Raw genomic sequence first — 15194 nt, 5'->3', positions numbered from 1 at the left:
TTATTTGTAACAAATGTCTGTTAACATGCAAATATGCAAAGTGGCAGCAAAAACTGCAACCAGGCCCTAAAGCCATGCATGCTTCTACATTCACTTGTGTTAGCTCTGCACATTCGTTAATTGTAACCTGCATATAGGGCTCAACTTGCACAGAAATTGTGATTTAACAACTAAATATAAAATAGTGTTTAAAAAGGAAGATAATATGCTAGCACATTGTTGTTAGTTCATTGTTGTACTTATAGTTTCTATGTTCATTTTGGTATTAATAGCTTGATTATAGTAATATTATACATGACTTCATCATGGGGTTTGGGTTGAACTGGGATCTATGGAAAGTGCTGTATAAATAGAGCTGACTGCCATCACTTCAATGGCATTGGAAAGTTGAGCTGTCATTTCTGTAACTGCCAGTTGAAGCCGCCATTGGATGCAGCTTTTTAATGTTTTGTAAGGATGTGCGGATGAAGGAATAACAGCTGGATTGGATTCTAATCAAGTGGATTCGAAGACAGCGGAAAAAGAGAAATAGCAAACAGCCACCATAGATGCTGAGAAGCTCCCTGTGGGCCGCCCATCTTCTCTGACATAGTAACAAGAGATTGTGCGGCAACTTAAAGGCTCGTGCACACAGGCTGCCACAGGATGCTCACAGGTTTCCGTGCAATTTACTGACGAGCCATGACAGATCAGTGTACCGCATGAGCTGTTGGGGAGGCTCAGAGTTTAATCTACCCCTGCTATGCAGCTGTGCTTATACTCATCACAGATGCTACCTCTGTTTACACCGAACACTGTGAAACTGGCCAGCATACTATGTACAGCTGACACTGTAAAAAGGCTGAAAGCTGGGGCCGTAATCCGAGTTTCTGTCATAATAAAAAGCGTCATAATCTGCGGCGGTGGCCACACCTCATTGGTCGAAACACCGGAAGTAGATGTTGGTTTGCTTGCGACTGTGAGCGGCAGCAGGATGTCACTGCGTTGCGGTTGCCGCAGCGAAACGTGCAGCGGCTCTATTGCTCTTTTTAACGCTCTGTGGTATGATCCTGCTTAAACTATGGTAGTATAGTATATGGTACAGCAAGGCCTTTGTACTTGAAACGACTAGACCCAGTGCACAATTTAGGTTCACGTCTTTCAACTGATGCTTACAGGACATCACCTATAAACAGTCTTTATGTTGAAACCAACGAACTGTCATTTACAGGGAGAAGAACCATGCTCACATGCTCATACATATTAAAAATCTATTCGATGCCCAAACACTTACGTTACCCCATAGCCGCAAAGTGCCCATCCAGAATTCTGTTTAACAACAAGCCTCTAGCTGTTAGGCCAGTCCACCTGCGTTTTGAAGAGATGTGCCAAAACCTCTGAGTACTTGATACATTACCTGGCACTGCTCGAAGATGAGTTACACTGCCTCCGTAGTACAATTTTGCTACAATCTGTGACTTCACTCTTACACAGTTCCGTAAAAAAACAAACTCTGCAACAACATATAATACAAGGATTCCTTGAAGAAAAATACAGTAGTTTTAAATAATTTTATACTGATTCGGAGGAAATAGTTCTACTACCACAGTGTGCATCCATCTTCACCGCAGAGTGCTACGCAGTATGTGTGGCCATAGAAAAAATACTAAGCGAGAACCTCAAAAACGCTATTATTTACACAGACTCCTTAAGTGTACTTACAGCTCTCCATTCTAAAAATGCAAGGACCCCTCTGCTTGGTTACATCATACACACCATAGTAACTGCCGCAGCTCAAGGACAAAATATAAATCTGTGCTGGGTCCCGAGTCATGTGGGAATAAAAGGCAATGAGAGAGCAGATATGTGCACTGCTCAAGCTCATGGCAAGGGAATAAAAAGAGTAAATGTACTTTTTAAGGACTGCATAAACTTAGTACAGCAGAACCTAAGGGAAAAATGGCAGACAGCTTGGAACAATGAAGTAAACAACAAACTGCTCCTGGTAAAGCCAGTCCTATGTGAATGGAAGTCATGCTTGCACCAAGAGCGTTTCATTGAAGTTATTTTATGTCGTCTCCGTATAGGCCACACGCACATTACACACAATTTTCTATTGACAAAAGAAAACAAACCGGTTTGTGAAAAGTGTGGAGATGACCTAACAATTAATCACATTTTATACTCATGCGCAAAATTTGATAAACTTGTGCAAAAAATATTTTACTCAGTTTTATAATGAACACATCCCTTTACACCCAGTATTGCTTTTGAGTGAAGGTGCAATTGTTGACCAAACTTGTGTTTTTAGCTTTTTAAGGGAGGCAGGTTTTCTGAGCGAACTCTAAATTTTTACCTACTGATACACTTTACTTTTTGATACACCTCAGCCACATTCTTATTCATGAGAGGAAGGCTGAGGTTTTGTTTTACTGGTTGGGAGGCTCAACATCCTTGTCGAGCCAAGGATGCCTGCTGAGACTACCCGACCTTCTTTAAAGCTCTTATATTAACCGTTCACAAAATTTCTTTCTAATTTATCATTGGGTAATGCAAAACAATGTTTTACGCTGCCTACACCATCGATAATTTCTCTTACCTTGAGTTTGGTGCATGATGGACTGAGTTGCCTATGTGCCTTAAAACACAACGCGACCAATGCGAAAGAAGAAAAATTCCGCGTCGATTCCACTGTGAAGGGTCAATATCAAAGCTGCTTTATTTACCCAATGGACTTCAAAAAATATAAACAATAGTTCAGACACACTTTTCTGCACCATAAAGGCCGGAGGTGTACTTAAAGAAGAAAAAATTGCACGCAACTACGCATGGCTTTCCAGTGACAGAAGGTGGCCCCTACCGCCGTCGACCCCGATGGTAAATAAAAGCAAGCTAGCTTGTTTGCACAACACGGCGGTCTACATTTTTCTTGAGGAAAAGGGAATGGAGAGGAAAATTTGTAGCATGCACTCACTCGCTGCACATTGCGTGCTCCGTGCTGTGCTGAACCAAGATGCCGTGACGAATTGCCGTTTGCAACGTCGCTAAACGTAAATTGGTGCGGTGATCGGATGGTTGTGCAGATGGTAATTTACGTTTTTCATTTCTTTTATGCAGGCAATGTAAGAACCGCGAGATGCCGCTGTTAGGTTGCTAATTTTTCTGCAGCAAATAAATAAAAGGGATGACATGAAAACATTTTCTTGCCATGTTTCCCTTCATATATGCGTTGGGCGACTTCGCAGACGAAGTTTCCACAGGTTCGCCATGGTACGAAGCGCACGCATGCCCATTGACGCCTGAAAACTAACTTGCAAGCTAACTCGCGAGCTCAGTGCAGAGCCACACCAGCGTGGTTATCGAAAATCGTAAGAAATGCCGAAAAACCATCCCTGGCATGTCAAAAGCGGCGGTGTAGTAGCGTGTCGCTGGCGACTGACCAGCCGTGCTCGTGAGCACGCTGCCAAGGCAATACACACGACCATGATACAGGACGATTCAACAACTAACAGAGAATTCTAGAATAGGAAATACATGTCTGCGCTCAGTAAATGCAAACATTTTGAGGTATTGTGGTTTATGTTACACCATTCAATGTACGCAGACGAGATAACTCAGGTGACAGTGGCACCATCCGGTTTGAATGAAGAGAACAATTTCTGCAACAAACCATTGCTCGTTAGGCCTAGCAGCTACCGAATCGTCCAATTAAATAAAAAATAAGCCAAATTTATAGTCAATTCAATTTGTTACAGGCAAGATAAGACTAGGCGAAAGTCCCTTACCCAGTTTATAGCCAGTTCACGTGCCGGAAAACGCAGTAACACCGACGAGTTCACTTCGAAGCGAGAGGCTCCACTTTAGAGCGCGCCGCCATGTTGACTGTCCTTGAGCATCTGCTGCGTACGCTATGTGTTTGACGTCACCGTCTGGTTCTTTTGACCCTTTTCACTGCATCCGAATGACCACATCCGCTTCCGGCGTTTCGACCAATCAGGTGTGTCTGCTGCGGCAGATTATGACGCTTTTTATTATGACACAAACTCGGAATACGGACCCTGAATTGCATTCAGATTAGAGAACTGCTAACAGTTGAACTGGTAACAGTTGAACTGCTCAAATTGACTTTGGATTCATTAGTGTGTAATACCGCCTTAATGGCAACGGAGTGGATTCCAAGAGATGGCAAGCATAGCTGGGGCAGCAGAAAGTCAGGTGGGCGGATGAGATTAAGAAGTTTGGGGGCATATGGTGGGCGCAGCTGGCAAAGGACAGCGTTAATTGGAGAGACATGGGAGAGGCCTTTGCCCTGCAGTGGCCATAGTCAGGCTGATGATGATGTTGGTGAATACCGGCAAAAAAGTTTAATCAGCCATGCTGCCATTTGTACAATGTGACAAGGCTTCGTGAGAAAAAGTAACATAAATCATGTCATTCTCTGCTGTTTAGCACTGGCCTGACGTTGTGACCTCCGAGATTTTAAACTTGGCGAACTTTGATCTCGGAAACAGTGTGCTCAGCTGACAGTGCAAAGTTCATATTATTCGACTGACTGCTATTTGGTTTTCATTAGAATATTCTCCTAGTCCTAATGAAAATTGCACAAGTAGCGCTCTGAAACTAACAAAAGGATGCGGAAATAAAAAGGAAGGCTAGGCTAGTTGGTAAACCAGAGCATAGAATGGAAGCAGTTCATACTCCGAGAGGTGCCCACGCACTCCCTTCTTGGCAGAATGCCCAGTTATCCATAGATGTAACCTTTGAGCACTGCACGCATTTATTGGCTTGACTTGGTACGAACTGCACAAGCGCAGAAAAGATTCAGTGGTTGGTGGTGTTTGTTCTCTCTCAGGTGGGGATCCAGTCAGCCAGCACCCACCAGGGCATCCATATCTACAGCGCACAGGGGGCGTGCATCCTATGATGAGGCCCCCTCCTCCATACCCCGACCACCTCCGGAAGCCACCGCCTTCGCCTGCCATTTCCCCAAGTCACGGTGCCGGAGCGCAGCCTGAAAGCAGCGGGAGTCCAGACCCGTCACGCACGCCACCGTCACTGTCGCGCCCCAGCTCGCAACCAGCACTTCAGTCTCCGGACCCGCGGTCTTCCCCCATGGAACGCCACTTCTCACCAGGAACACCGTCAAGCTCTTCCAGCCTGCCACAGCGGTCACCGGCAGTGCCGGCGCCCGTGCAAGATGACGGAAGGGGGGACGGTGAACGGTCTGTTGAGAGCCTGTCTGATCTGCTGTCCAGAGTTTCCAAGACTCCGTCGGAGTCTCCAAGTCCTCGTACGGATGAAGGGCGCCCCTCGATGGGTGAACCATCACCAGGGAGGGGTTGCGCCTCGCAGGACAACAGTGGTCAAACTCCACCCTTGTCCAAGCAAGAAAGCATCCTGCAGTATCTTCGAGCTGGTTCTGTGGGCAGCCCAGCTAGCAATTCAAATTCATCACGTGGCAGCGTAGACAGCTTTGTTGGAATAGGTGGTTCTGCCCAGCCAATGTCCAGTGCTCCGGACACGGTGCCGCGGGCATCTGAAAGTCCGCATTACGTGACCACATCGATCTATCAGGGCGCAGTGGCATCACCTGTTGGGAGCCCGGTGTCTTCGGCTTTTACAACCCAGGGGCAGACCATGACACTGACGGACACATTTGCATCTGACAGCAGCGATGGGAGCAGTTCATCGCTGCAGGTGCGTACTCAAATGGTTCGTGTAAGCCAAGGAATGATGGGCCTGCCAACGACATCGGCAGGCTTTACACGAGCCACTGCTATGCAACAGCAGCAGTTGCAGCAGCAACCTCGAATGCAGTACATGCAGCAGTTGCGCCAACACCACATGCAACAACAACAGCAACAACAGCAGCAGCAACAGCAGCAGCAACAACAGCAGCAACAACAACAGCAACAACAACAGCAACAACAACAGCAACAACAGCAGCAGCAACAACAACAGCAGCAGCAGCAGCAGCAGCAACACATGATGCTCCAACAAAGCCAGTATGTGCCGCAGCAGGGAATGCTAGTTCGACGCATTGTGCAGGGCCCGCGGTCAGCTGTGGCTGGGCCCTTTGGAGACGGCCAGTTTGCCCGTGCACAGATGTTCAGGGGTGCTGCTCCCGGGAACAATGCAGTTCGTGCCTTTGCCGTGCGGCCAGGTGCTGGCGGCAACAACCCCCCTGGCAATGGGAGTGGTGGGCTGCCTGGCGGAAGCCCTCACACAGTTGGCGGAGGTCGGGGACCGACCCCTGCGAGCCCTCCCAAGAACTCCTCGTCATCGGGCGACGAGGGCGACGGGGGCACCTCATCGTCGACACCATCGCTGCTGCACCGTGCGGGAGAGAGTGGAAGCAGCTCATTTGGGGGCAGTACGTTTCACGTGGGACCCTCGTCCACCTTGACGTCTTACGAAGCCGAGCAGTTGGCCACCAGCGTGTTCGTGTCAGTAGACTACCCTTCCTCAACAATGACGAGCCCTGATGGCTGCGTGTCTTCGGAGGTCTTGCTCAGCTTAGGTGATGGCTCTCCCGACGTGGCAGCCCTGGCAGCATCGGAGGACGAAGATGCCACGGTGGAACAGTCACGTGTTGCCCTCGTGGTTGTTGGCGAAGAGGGCGAAGGAGATGGTGCCGAAGACCATGGTATTGCACAGCAAGAGGAGCCCTTGGATGTTGCCGTTGTTGTGGAGACGGTGGGGACACTGCCGACTCCCGAGTGCGAAGCCAGAGAGGACGGTTCGAGCCCTAGTGGCTCTGAAGGGGGTATGGACATGACTCTTACGAGCTGTGGGGACCTTCATCACCGTGGCACACCTGCAGGGGATCACAATTACTCTAACCTGCCTCCAGAAGGCATAGACAATGAACTTTCGAAGAAAGTGCCTGATGAAACCCACTTTTTTGACCACATAAACATGGGAATGGATGTCAAGATAGGCGACCATATACTCAGTAAGTGTACTTTGACCTCCTTTTAGTGTGCTGCTATTCTGTCGTTTTAAAGTCAAAATTAGTACCTGTCATGTAGCTTGCTGTTTTAGGGGCAATGGGTCGCAGAAATATGTTCACTTTGACCTGTAGCCCCTTCCAAATGTACACGCGATTTCAAATTGTATGTGGATTGTGTGTCACATACCGGGCAGTTCCTTTAACAATGCTGTTTAGACAGTGCTTCATTGCCATGCACCACATAAAAACACAGAAAATAAGCATTCTATATTTGCATACTTGTGCCTTTTTTTGTTCTGTAGGGCACAAGTATGTAAACCTGCAACTAAGTTATTTGAATAATTCCCATTTTCTTTGACCTTTTGGTGATGTAAACTTGAGGAGCTACCGAGGTACTGAACACCATCTTGAAAATGGGATTACTGCCCTAGAAAACACGGACAACAGAAGCAAAATTGGACAGATGTGCGGAGACTCACAACTGAATTTTGTTGTTTGAAAGATGACATATATGCAGTGAACAAAAACCACATGCTCATAGGCTATCAATACACTGTTGTCACAACCTCGCTTCCAGAAACCATGCCTCACAATCAGCAAGTACAGCTGAAGGATCGCTAACAAGTACACATTTTTTCTTTAATATAATCCTCATGTACGACAGCCCCTGTGCCTGTATTAAATCTTTTCTTGTCTAGAAGTGAAAGGCACACCTTTTTGTATTTTTTTTTTCACAGGCCCTGTAACATTTCGTAACGTGATAATACAGTAAAAACCCACGTTCAATACGGGCCGGCATATAATACAAGGTGTAATTTGGGGATAGCAAAATTGGAAAAAAGTTTTCAGTCGCCTAATGCATGTAAGGAAAGGCAGACAGCCCGGTAGATGTTCTGGAAGTCATGAAAGCTGAACGCCCTCCCGTTATTAGTGTACTCCGGCGCTCCGGATACAATGCATGTAGCGCGAACAGTACGCACAGAGCGCCGCGCTGGGGCATAACTGCATCCTGCACCACAAGCATGCACAAACTGGTTCCTGCATACGCGCTGGCGCGCACACATTGGAAGTGTCCGTAGTTGGAGCTTTAATGATCGTCGTCGGGTGTGCTGTCTTCTGACAGGCCCATGTCAGAGATATCTTTTCATAGAAACACTTCTGCGGTACCGTCAAGCGTGTTCGATATTTCGGCTTTCTTGAAATAACAATCGGCGAGCTCCTTTGAAATCAGAAAAAACTTTATTGTCCATCGATATAGGATGCGCCCCTACCTTCCCAACTGCTTGGGAATGCTGGCCCAAGCGTCCGCAATCTAACTGCACAGGGGGGTTGAAAAGGCTCGTGTCTGGCAGCGGTAACTCTAGGCTCTCCCTACCTCGTCCAGACCTTGTAGCAGCACTTTACGTGGTGCCTTGTGCTTTTGGCAGCTGCGATTACTTCGATTGCTCTCTTTTTAAAAGCAACCGACTGCTACTTTCGTGGTCGTGACACCATGTGAGGTGCGATCGTTCTTGATGTTGCAAGGTCAGGTCAACATAGTGAATCGAGCATAGTGAAATCGAAACTACCTACCTACACCACCGCTAGATAGTGCCTCCTCTCGCTGGAATCATGATGGTGATGACACTCAGTAATAATGAAACCGAAACTGCGGATTTTGGCTGAAAATTTTTCAGATCTGCATATAATACGAGGTGGAAATTTGACATGTTAAAATCCGGAAAAAAACCTTGTATTATACATGGGCTTTTACAGTGCTTAACAGGAGACAGATTTTTCAAATGTTCCTTTAAGCGAATATTAACGCGCCACCCGGTCTGTCCAACATCACACACATGCAAGCCTTCCCACTGTGCCTTCTGCTTCTAGATAAACCTAAGTTTTATACACGTGTAGGGACTATTGTTCACGAGAGTTGTTTGAGGCATATAATGTAAAAAAGGAAAACGTGTATGTGCTGGTGACCTTTCAGTTGCACTACTTGCTGATTGTGAGATGCAGTTTCTGGATGCGAGGTTGTGATGGCAGCGAGTTGATAACCTCTGAGCATTTGGTTTTTGTTCACTGTATATATATGTGACATCTTTTATCCAATAACTTCTGCTTCTGTTTTCCATATTTTCTAGCGCAGTAATTCCATTTTAAAGATGAGCATTCACCAACTAGACCAACTTGCCTCTCTGCTACTTGACACCAGCAGTCTTAACCATTACTATCTTTCATTTCCAGGAATTCCTGATGAAAAACCCTGTATTGAAAAACTAACCAATGAAAGGACTACACCTCCACAGGTGAATTTTTTGTGTCTTTGCATGAAATTTTAAATACTGAATCTTAAAAACCTGAATGTGCAGGGTGTCGCGGCTAAGTTTACCCAGGGTCTAAAAAGTAGGGCATGGCTATTCTCCCGGCAGCCATGAGAATTCTGCTCCCTCAATTCTCACGTTCGCCTCTCATTGGCTGTGCGTGATCACATGTGCAGTGAATTATCGTCACACGCGGCTAGTGCTTGCCGTTTACTATTTTTAACTTTATTATATTATTATTATTGTCATTATTTATAATTGTTATTATTATTATTTATAGTTTTTTTATTTGTAGCTTTAGCACAGCCAATGAGAGGCGAGTGCCGTGAGAATTTGGAAATGCAATTCTCACGGCTGCCTGGAGAATAGCCACTCCCTTAAAAATATCGAAAGGCATTCTAAGACGACGTGGCCAAATGCATGTCACTGTCTATTGTATGGAGCAAGTTGCACTATTTTTGTATTCTTCTTAACTGCATAATTATTTGAGGCTAATTAACCAACTTTGCAAACAACGAAGTTGGCGAAAAATTCGAGTTAGGAAGTTGCAGAGTGGTCCGCAAAACGTCCGATTGAACAGTTTCTAACTTTCCATCTATTATTTATTAGTTTTTTCCGCTCACTGCAGATGCCTGTGAAATACAAAAAAAATGCCACATGACATGCCAACTTGCAGGCCATGATTGCTATGCTCTCGAACATTCCACGTACAAACAAACACATCATTTGGCAGGGTGTGCTGCCACTTAAAAGGCAGCGACGCAAGAGCTGGCTATGGGATTTACGCCAGCGGTATGCTTCCATCGTACCGGTTCATGACAGAGTAAGCAGATGCAGCACTTACCGCTTGCACTGGTGCAAATCGCACAGCCAGCATGTGCATTGCTGCCCCGTCAGCTTTAAGTGGCAGCACACCTGGCTAAATGAGCGGTTGGTTTGTAGGCGAAACATTTGAGAGCATTTCAATCACGGCGCGCAAGCAGACATGTCACGTGGTATATTTTGTATTTCGCAGGCATATACAGTGAGCAAAAAAAACTAATACGTAACAGATGGACAGTTAGAAACTGTTCATTCGTATGTTTTGCAGACTGTTTTCTCATTGAAATTTTTCGCCTAACTTCGTTGCTTGCGAAGTTGGTGAATTAATCTTCACTTATTATGCATTTAAGGAGAATAAAAAAAAGAATGTGTAACTTGCTCCATACAGCAACCAGCAACATGCATTTATTTGCGTTGTCTTAAAATGCCGTAGCATATTTTTAAACCTTGGCCAAGGTTAGCTGGGACACCCTGCATAAGTGTGCTGCATATTCTTATAAAATCAACTTTTTTAATTTGAACTTCCACTTTATTCTAACTGGTGCATAACTCTCATCAACATGTGTATATTGAAAAGGTTCTCCACCGCCTCATAAAGAGCGACCCTTGGTGAAGTTTACTTGGCAGACAGTATTGCTTTTGTGCACTGCAAATGGCTAACATTCTCGCTGCTTTTAGATTCCTGGAGGCTAATGAAAAGGGCTCTGCTTAAGTTAAGGACAACGCGGCGAGCCATGGAAAGAAAAATGATAGGTGTAACGTTAAGAAACCGGAAGCGGGCAGAGTGGGTGAGGGAACAAACTCAGGTTAATGACATCCTAGTCGAAATCAAGAGGAAGAAATGGGCTTGGGCAGGGCATGTGATGCAAAGGCAAGGCAACAGCGAGTCCGGAGTGCTAACGGAGCGGATTCCAAGAGAAGGCAAGCGTAGCAGGGGGCAGCAGAAGGTTAGGTGGGTGGATGCGAATAAGAAGTTCGCACCCATAGGGTGGGCACAGCTGGCAAAGGACCGAGATAATTGGAGAGACATGGGAGAGGCCTTTGCCCTGCTGCGGGTGTAGTCAGGCTGATGATGATGGCGGGCATTAAAATATATCTGACCAGTCTGATTTCATAGCAGCAGGCATATTATTCGATGCCAATTACCTGTTGAACGCCGCTTGATGAAGTTCACCGCTTCGCTAATTTCGTTTTATGTGAGTCAGCCTTGATTCACAAAAAATTTCATTGCACTACTCTACTACATGGCTCGTGACATCAATCATGCCACTTGATGCATGCAAAAAAATTTCATTGCACTACTCAACAGCATGGCTCGGGACATCAGTCATGCCACTTGATGCATGATTGATGAAGGATTAAATAACAAGCATTCCGTATTTACACGATTGTAAGTCGACTTGCATTCAAATCGACCCCCTCCCACATCACATTTCTGGAAAAAAATAAAACTTGGAGATCGTTTACACTACAATAGAACTACAATAGAACGTGATAGCACTATCCTCCCGCCTCCGCTTATCGCCAGCTGCTATTGGCTGCCGCACGCGGGAGCGCCCGTGGGCACATTCTAAAACGAAAATGTATTAGTCTTTGGACTACTCTTCCACGCTTGTGCCATCGTCCTCACTAGAGCTGCTGTCGTGATCGCTGCTACGGTCCCACAGCTCGTCGTTCTAAAATCGTCATGCAGTGAAAACCCGCACTTCGCAAACAGCCACATCACTTCATTGCGTGGAACAGCTGAAAATTTTGCCTCGCTGCAGCTGATACACCTGTATCACCTGTTGCGAACCTCGAACTTGCAGCTTGCTCGCAGTTTGTTTTTTCGGCGTAAAGAATGACAGCCAACTTGAATGCAGCCATGAATGAGCTCCTGTCGCTCACCGGACCCGGAGCACAAAGAACGAATGGCGAAGCATTACATTAAAAATTTGCGAAACGTGGCCAGCAGTAGTCGAATGCGTCAGAGCTAAAGAGAAACTACGCGTGAGCGGATTCGGCTCTTCCGTTGGCTAACGACACTAACCGGTGCCGCTGCGGTTCTGAGTGGGGGTGCCGCCGCGATTGGAACAGCGCCCCTTCCATCAACTATCGGCGTTCTCTTGATGGCCGAGTGTGCGTTTGAAAGTGAACAAAAAAAACATTTACGGCACCTATTAAGAGCAGAACGCGAATGCGTTATCGGGCCTCCGCCACTTATCAGCAGGCGCAATCTGCGGCCACGTGTGGGGAGTGGCTGGTGCCAGTTTGCTGCTTATCGACAGCCACCATCGGCTGCCTCACGCGGAGGGGGGATGCTGGTGCTGCGCGTTGACATAGCAGCTGCTCAAGGCCAGCACCAAGAGTGATGCGACGGAGCCACTCAGCAAAAATGCAACCATTCTGTAGCATGTCTGATATCTCGTTTGGCTCGCCTTTATTTATGGTGCGATGCTTTGGTTTCGATTTTAAGTCGGCCCTCCCCCTTCGGATTTTCAAATTTTCAAATTTTGAAAAATAGGTCGACTTACAATCGTGTAAATACAGTACTTGATATGCATAAATACTTTTATTCTTGTATTATTTTCATTGTTTTTAAGGGAATTGTGCTTGTGATAGAGCTGCTCATGTGTCACGCGCGTGGTGTTGTGTGTGTTTGGTGCAAGTAATTTCCCTAGCCCAAGTACAAATCCTTCTTCAGGGTACATTTAAAAATGTGAGATAGGTGTTTTGCAGCAGTATTATCATACATTTTCTAACTTTACTTTTAAAAACTCTGTCGTATGCTGCACGTTAGTAGGAACTTAGGTTGCTTTTTATACCTAGCATGCATCAGTGTGGAAGCTGCACATGTAGTTTGCCCGCAAATGAACATCACTCAGCTCGTATTATTCATACTTCCTAAAGCCTCGATGAGGGTTTGGAGGAAAAAACACTGAGCAATATTAAACGTGTGCTAGGCATTGCAAATCACTGTTGACATAGTCAGGCGTTCAGTTATAAGGCCTCTAGTTAAAACTTTCGTTGATAATAATAATAATTGGTTTTTGGGGAAAGGAAATGGTGAGGGGTCTGTCCCATATATGGGTGGAAGGGATAAAAGAGAGAGTGAAAGAAGAAAGGAAGAAACAGGTACAGTAGTGGAGGGCTTGGGAATAATTTCGAACACCTGGGGATCTGTAATATGCACTGACATCGCACAGCACGTGGAAAAATACTTTTTGGGCACTGACAAACCCTTGAATGAATAGGCGTGCCAGCCATGTATCACTCTGCTACGTGTGACTTTTGCTTCTCGAGGTCTATGTTAGGGGCCGGAAAAAAGTATGGTAAGGGGTAAAACGAAGTGCAGTATGTTGCCAGTTGTGTTATTTGAGCTTCATCACTTTGAAAGATGCTTGTCTAAGTTTTACATATGGCGAACTACATTTCAGGCACGGACGTTGCCAGCACATATAGGTGTGCTAGCTTTGGTAGCATTGCATGCAATATATGAAAAGAGGTATACAAGGGAACCTGGCTGTAATGAGCCTCAATTTAGCAAATTTCTCGATGATACAGAGTTTCTCAAATCCCCCGTGCTACCTCCATTGAAGCACGTGTATTTGCAAGCTGCATGTAAAGAAGGTGTTATGGCGATCGACCTCGATACAACGAACTCGCCCTGCCAGCTATCCATTAACTAGTGCTGCATCTGTTGAAATTTGGCCAAATGACACGAAAGTTTCATGACGATAAAACACGAGCTGCCATGAGAGGAGTGCCCACGGTCGCAACGCATTTCACACAGTGCACTATGCTCCAGCTCGACTGGCGCCTTTCCATGGTAGACACAGCTGCCCCTGCAGCTATCGCTCTTGCAGCCAAGTAGCACTACAGCACTTCGCATTCAGAAGCAGCGTTAAGCAACGGGACGTAGGAAAGCACGCAAGGCACACCGCTGCCACTTGATTGGTCACACAATTCAGGGGCCGGCAGCAGGCGTGCAGCGGGAACAGGGATGGCAGAGAGCGCCGACAGTCTGAGGCGCAGTGTCAACTTGCAAGCGCAATTCTGAATGGGCAAACTGAGATATCAGCAAGTGGAAGGAAGCAGGGGCTTCCAAATCCGCCACTCTCTGCACCCAACTCATAGTGGCATCGGGCAATCCTCATTGGAGAAGACGGTGGCTGCTGCCAATCACGTTATCAAGGCTATCATGAAATGTCTTCATATTTATTATTTTGGGCAATGTGGCTTAACTGTGAAGGTTTGCTTGGCCATTTCGTCTACATTTATTTTTCGTTGCAGTTTTTATTCTGCTTATTACTTTCGAGTTCTTCCACGAAAACTGGATGTAACATAAACATACATGTAACAAAAAATTTAGAACATTTTTTATTTCATTATATCCAGGTTTGACTTTAGTACACTTGCAGTCAGTGCCTTTCTGGGCTTAAGAAATGTTTATGGTGAAGAACCCGACATTGCACCAAACAGTATAGCTGCATTATTAATGTAATTTGAGAACATTGTTGCATGAAACATCAGTAAATAATAACTTCAACGTTGATATTGGTAGTGCTTTGGGGTCAGATTAGTGATTTGCTTGTTAAGAGGTGTGTAGCAGTCATAATTGTGGGCCTTTAGCATGCAAACCGTTCTGATCGGCAGGTGATGAAAACGCCTTCACCGCCACTCGCTCCCGTCGCCACCAGTGCCATGTCCTTCCCTGCCTCAGTCACTCACACGCTAAACTTCACCTTGAGGCAGACGGGGATGCCTCAGACAGTGCGGCTGCCTCACGACGAGGGCCAGCTTGTAGTGCTCCCCGCCAAGGCCGTGGTGCCAGTGGTGCCTCAGGTGAGCAGGCTCAGTAGGCCTAAATTGAAACTAGGCTTAACACGCTGTTGATATGAGTCTCCTCCTCTCCAACTCTCCTGACATCATAGTGAGGTACACTATTTTGAGGTGAAACTGTGCCTACATTTGTAGTATTTGCAAACTGTCCCTTTACGACAGAGAGATTCTCCGCTGTGAAATAGACGCTGAGGACGAATTAAAGTTGGCATGTATCAATGCGTCGCAGCGTTGACACGACAAAGACACTATTTTCACCAATTACGGAGCTTTTATAAGCTAGAAAAGGCAAGAAAATGAAACATGGGTGTTGC

The 15194-nt window shown here is 46.1% G+C and overlaps 1 protein-coding gene across 5 annotated transcripts in view; it reads left to right on the top strand.

Annotated features, from left to right (window-relative positions):
• Window positions 1–15194, top strand: part of LOC144093777 (uncharacterized) — a 197528-nt gene that overhangs the window by 123842 nt on the left and 58492 nt on the right. For all 5 annotated transcript variants that reach the window (XM_077627479.1, XM_077627480.1, XM_077627482.1 and 2 more), the window contains 3 exons: window positions 4832–6934; window positions 9161–9222; window positions 14695–14883. In XM_077627479.1, the coding sequence (XP_077483605.1) occupies window positions 4832–6934; window positions 9161–9222; window positions 14695–14883 (2354 nt within the window). The remainder of the gene's footprint in view (window positions 1–4831; window positions 6935–9160; window positions 9223–14694; window positions 14884–15194) is intronic.

Source organism: Amblyomma americanum, chromosome 6 (genome assembly GCF_052857255.1).
Source record: "Amblyomma americanum isolate KBUSLIRL-KWMA chromosome 6, ASM5285725v1, whole genome shotgun sequence".
Taxonomy (NCBI): domain Eukaryota; kingdom Metazoa; phylum Arthropoda; class Arachnida; order Ixodida; family Ixodidae; genus Amblyomma; species Amblyomma americanum.
Note: the sequence above shows the minus strand (reverse complement) of the source record. Positions and strands in the feature narration are given on the sequence as shown.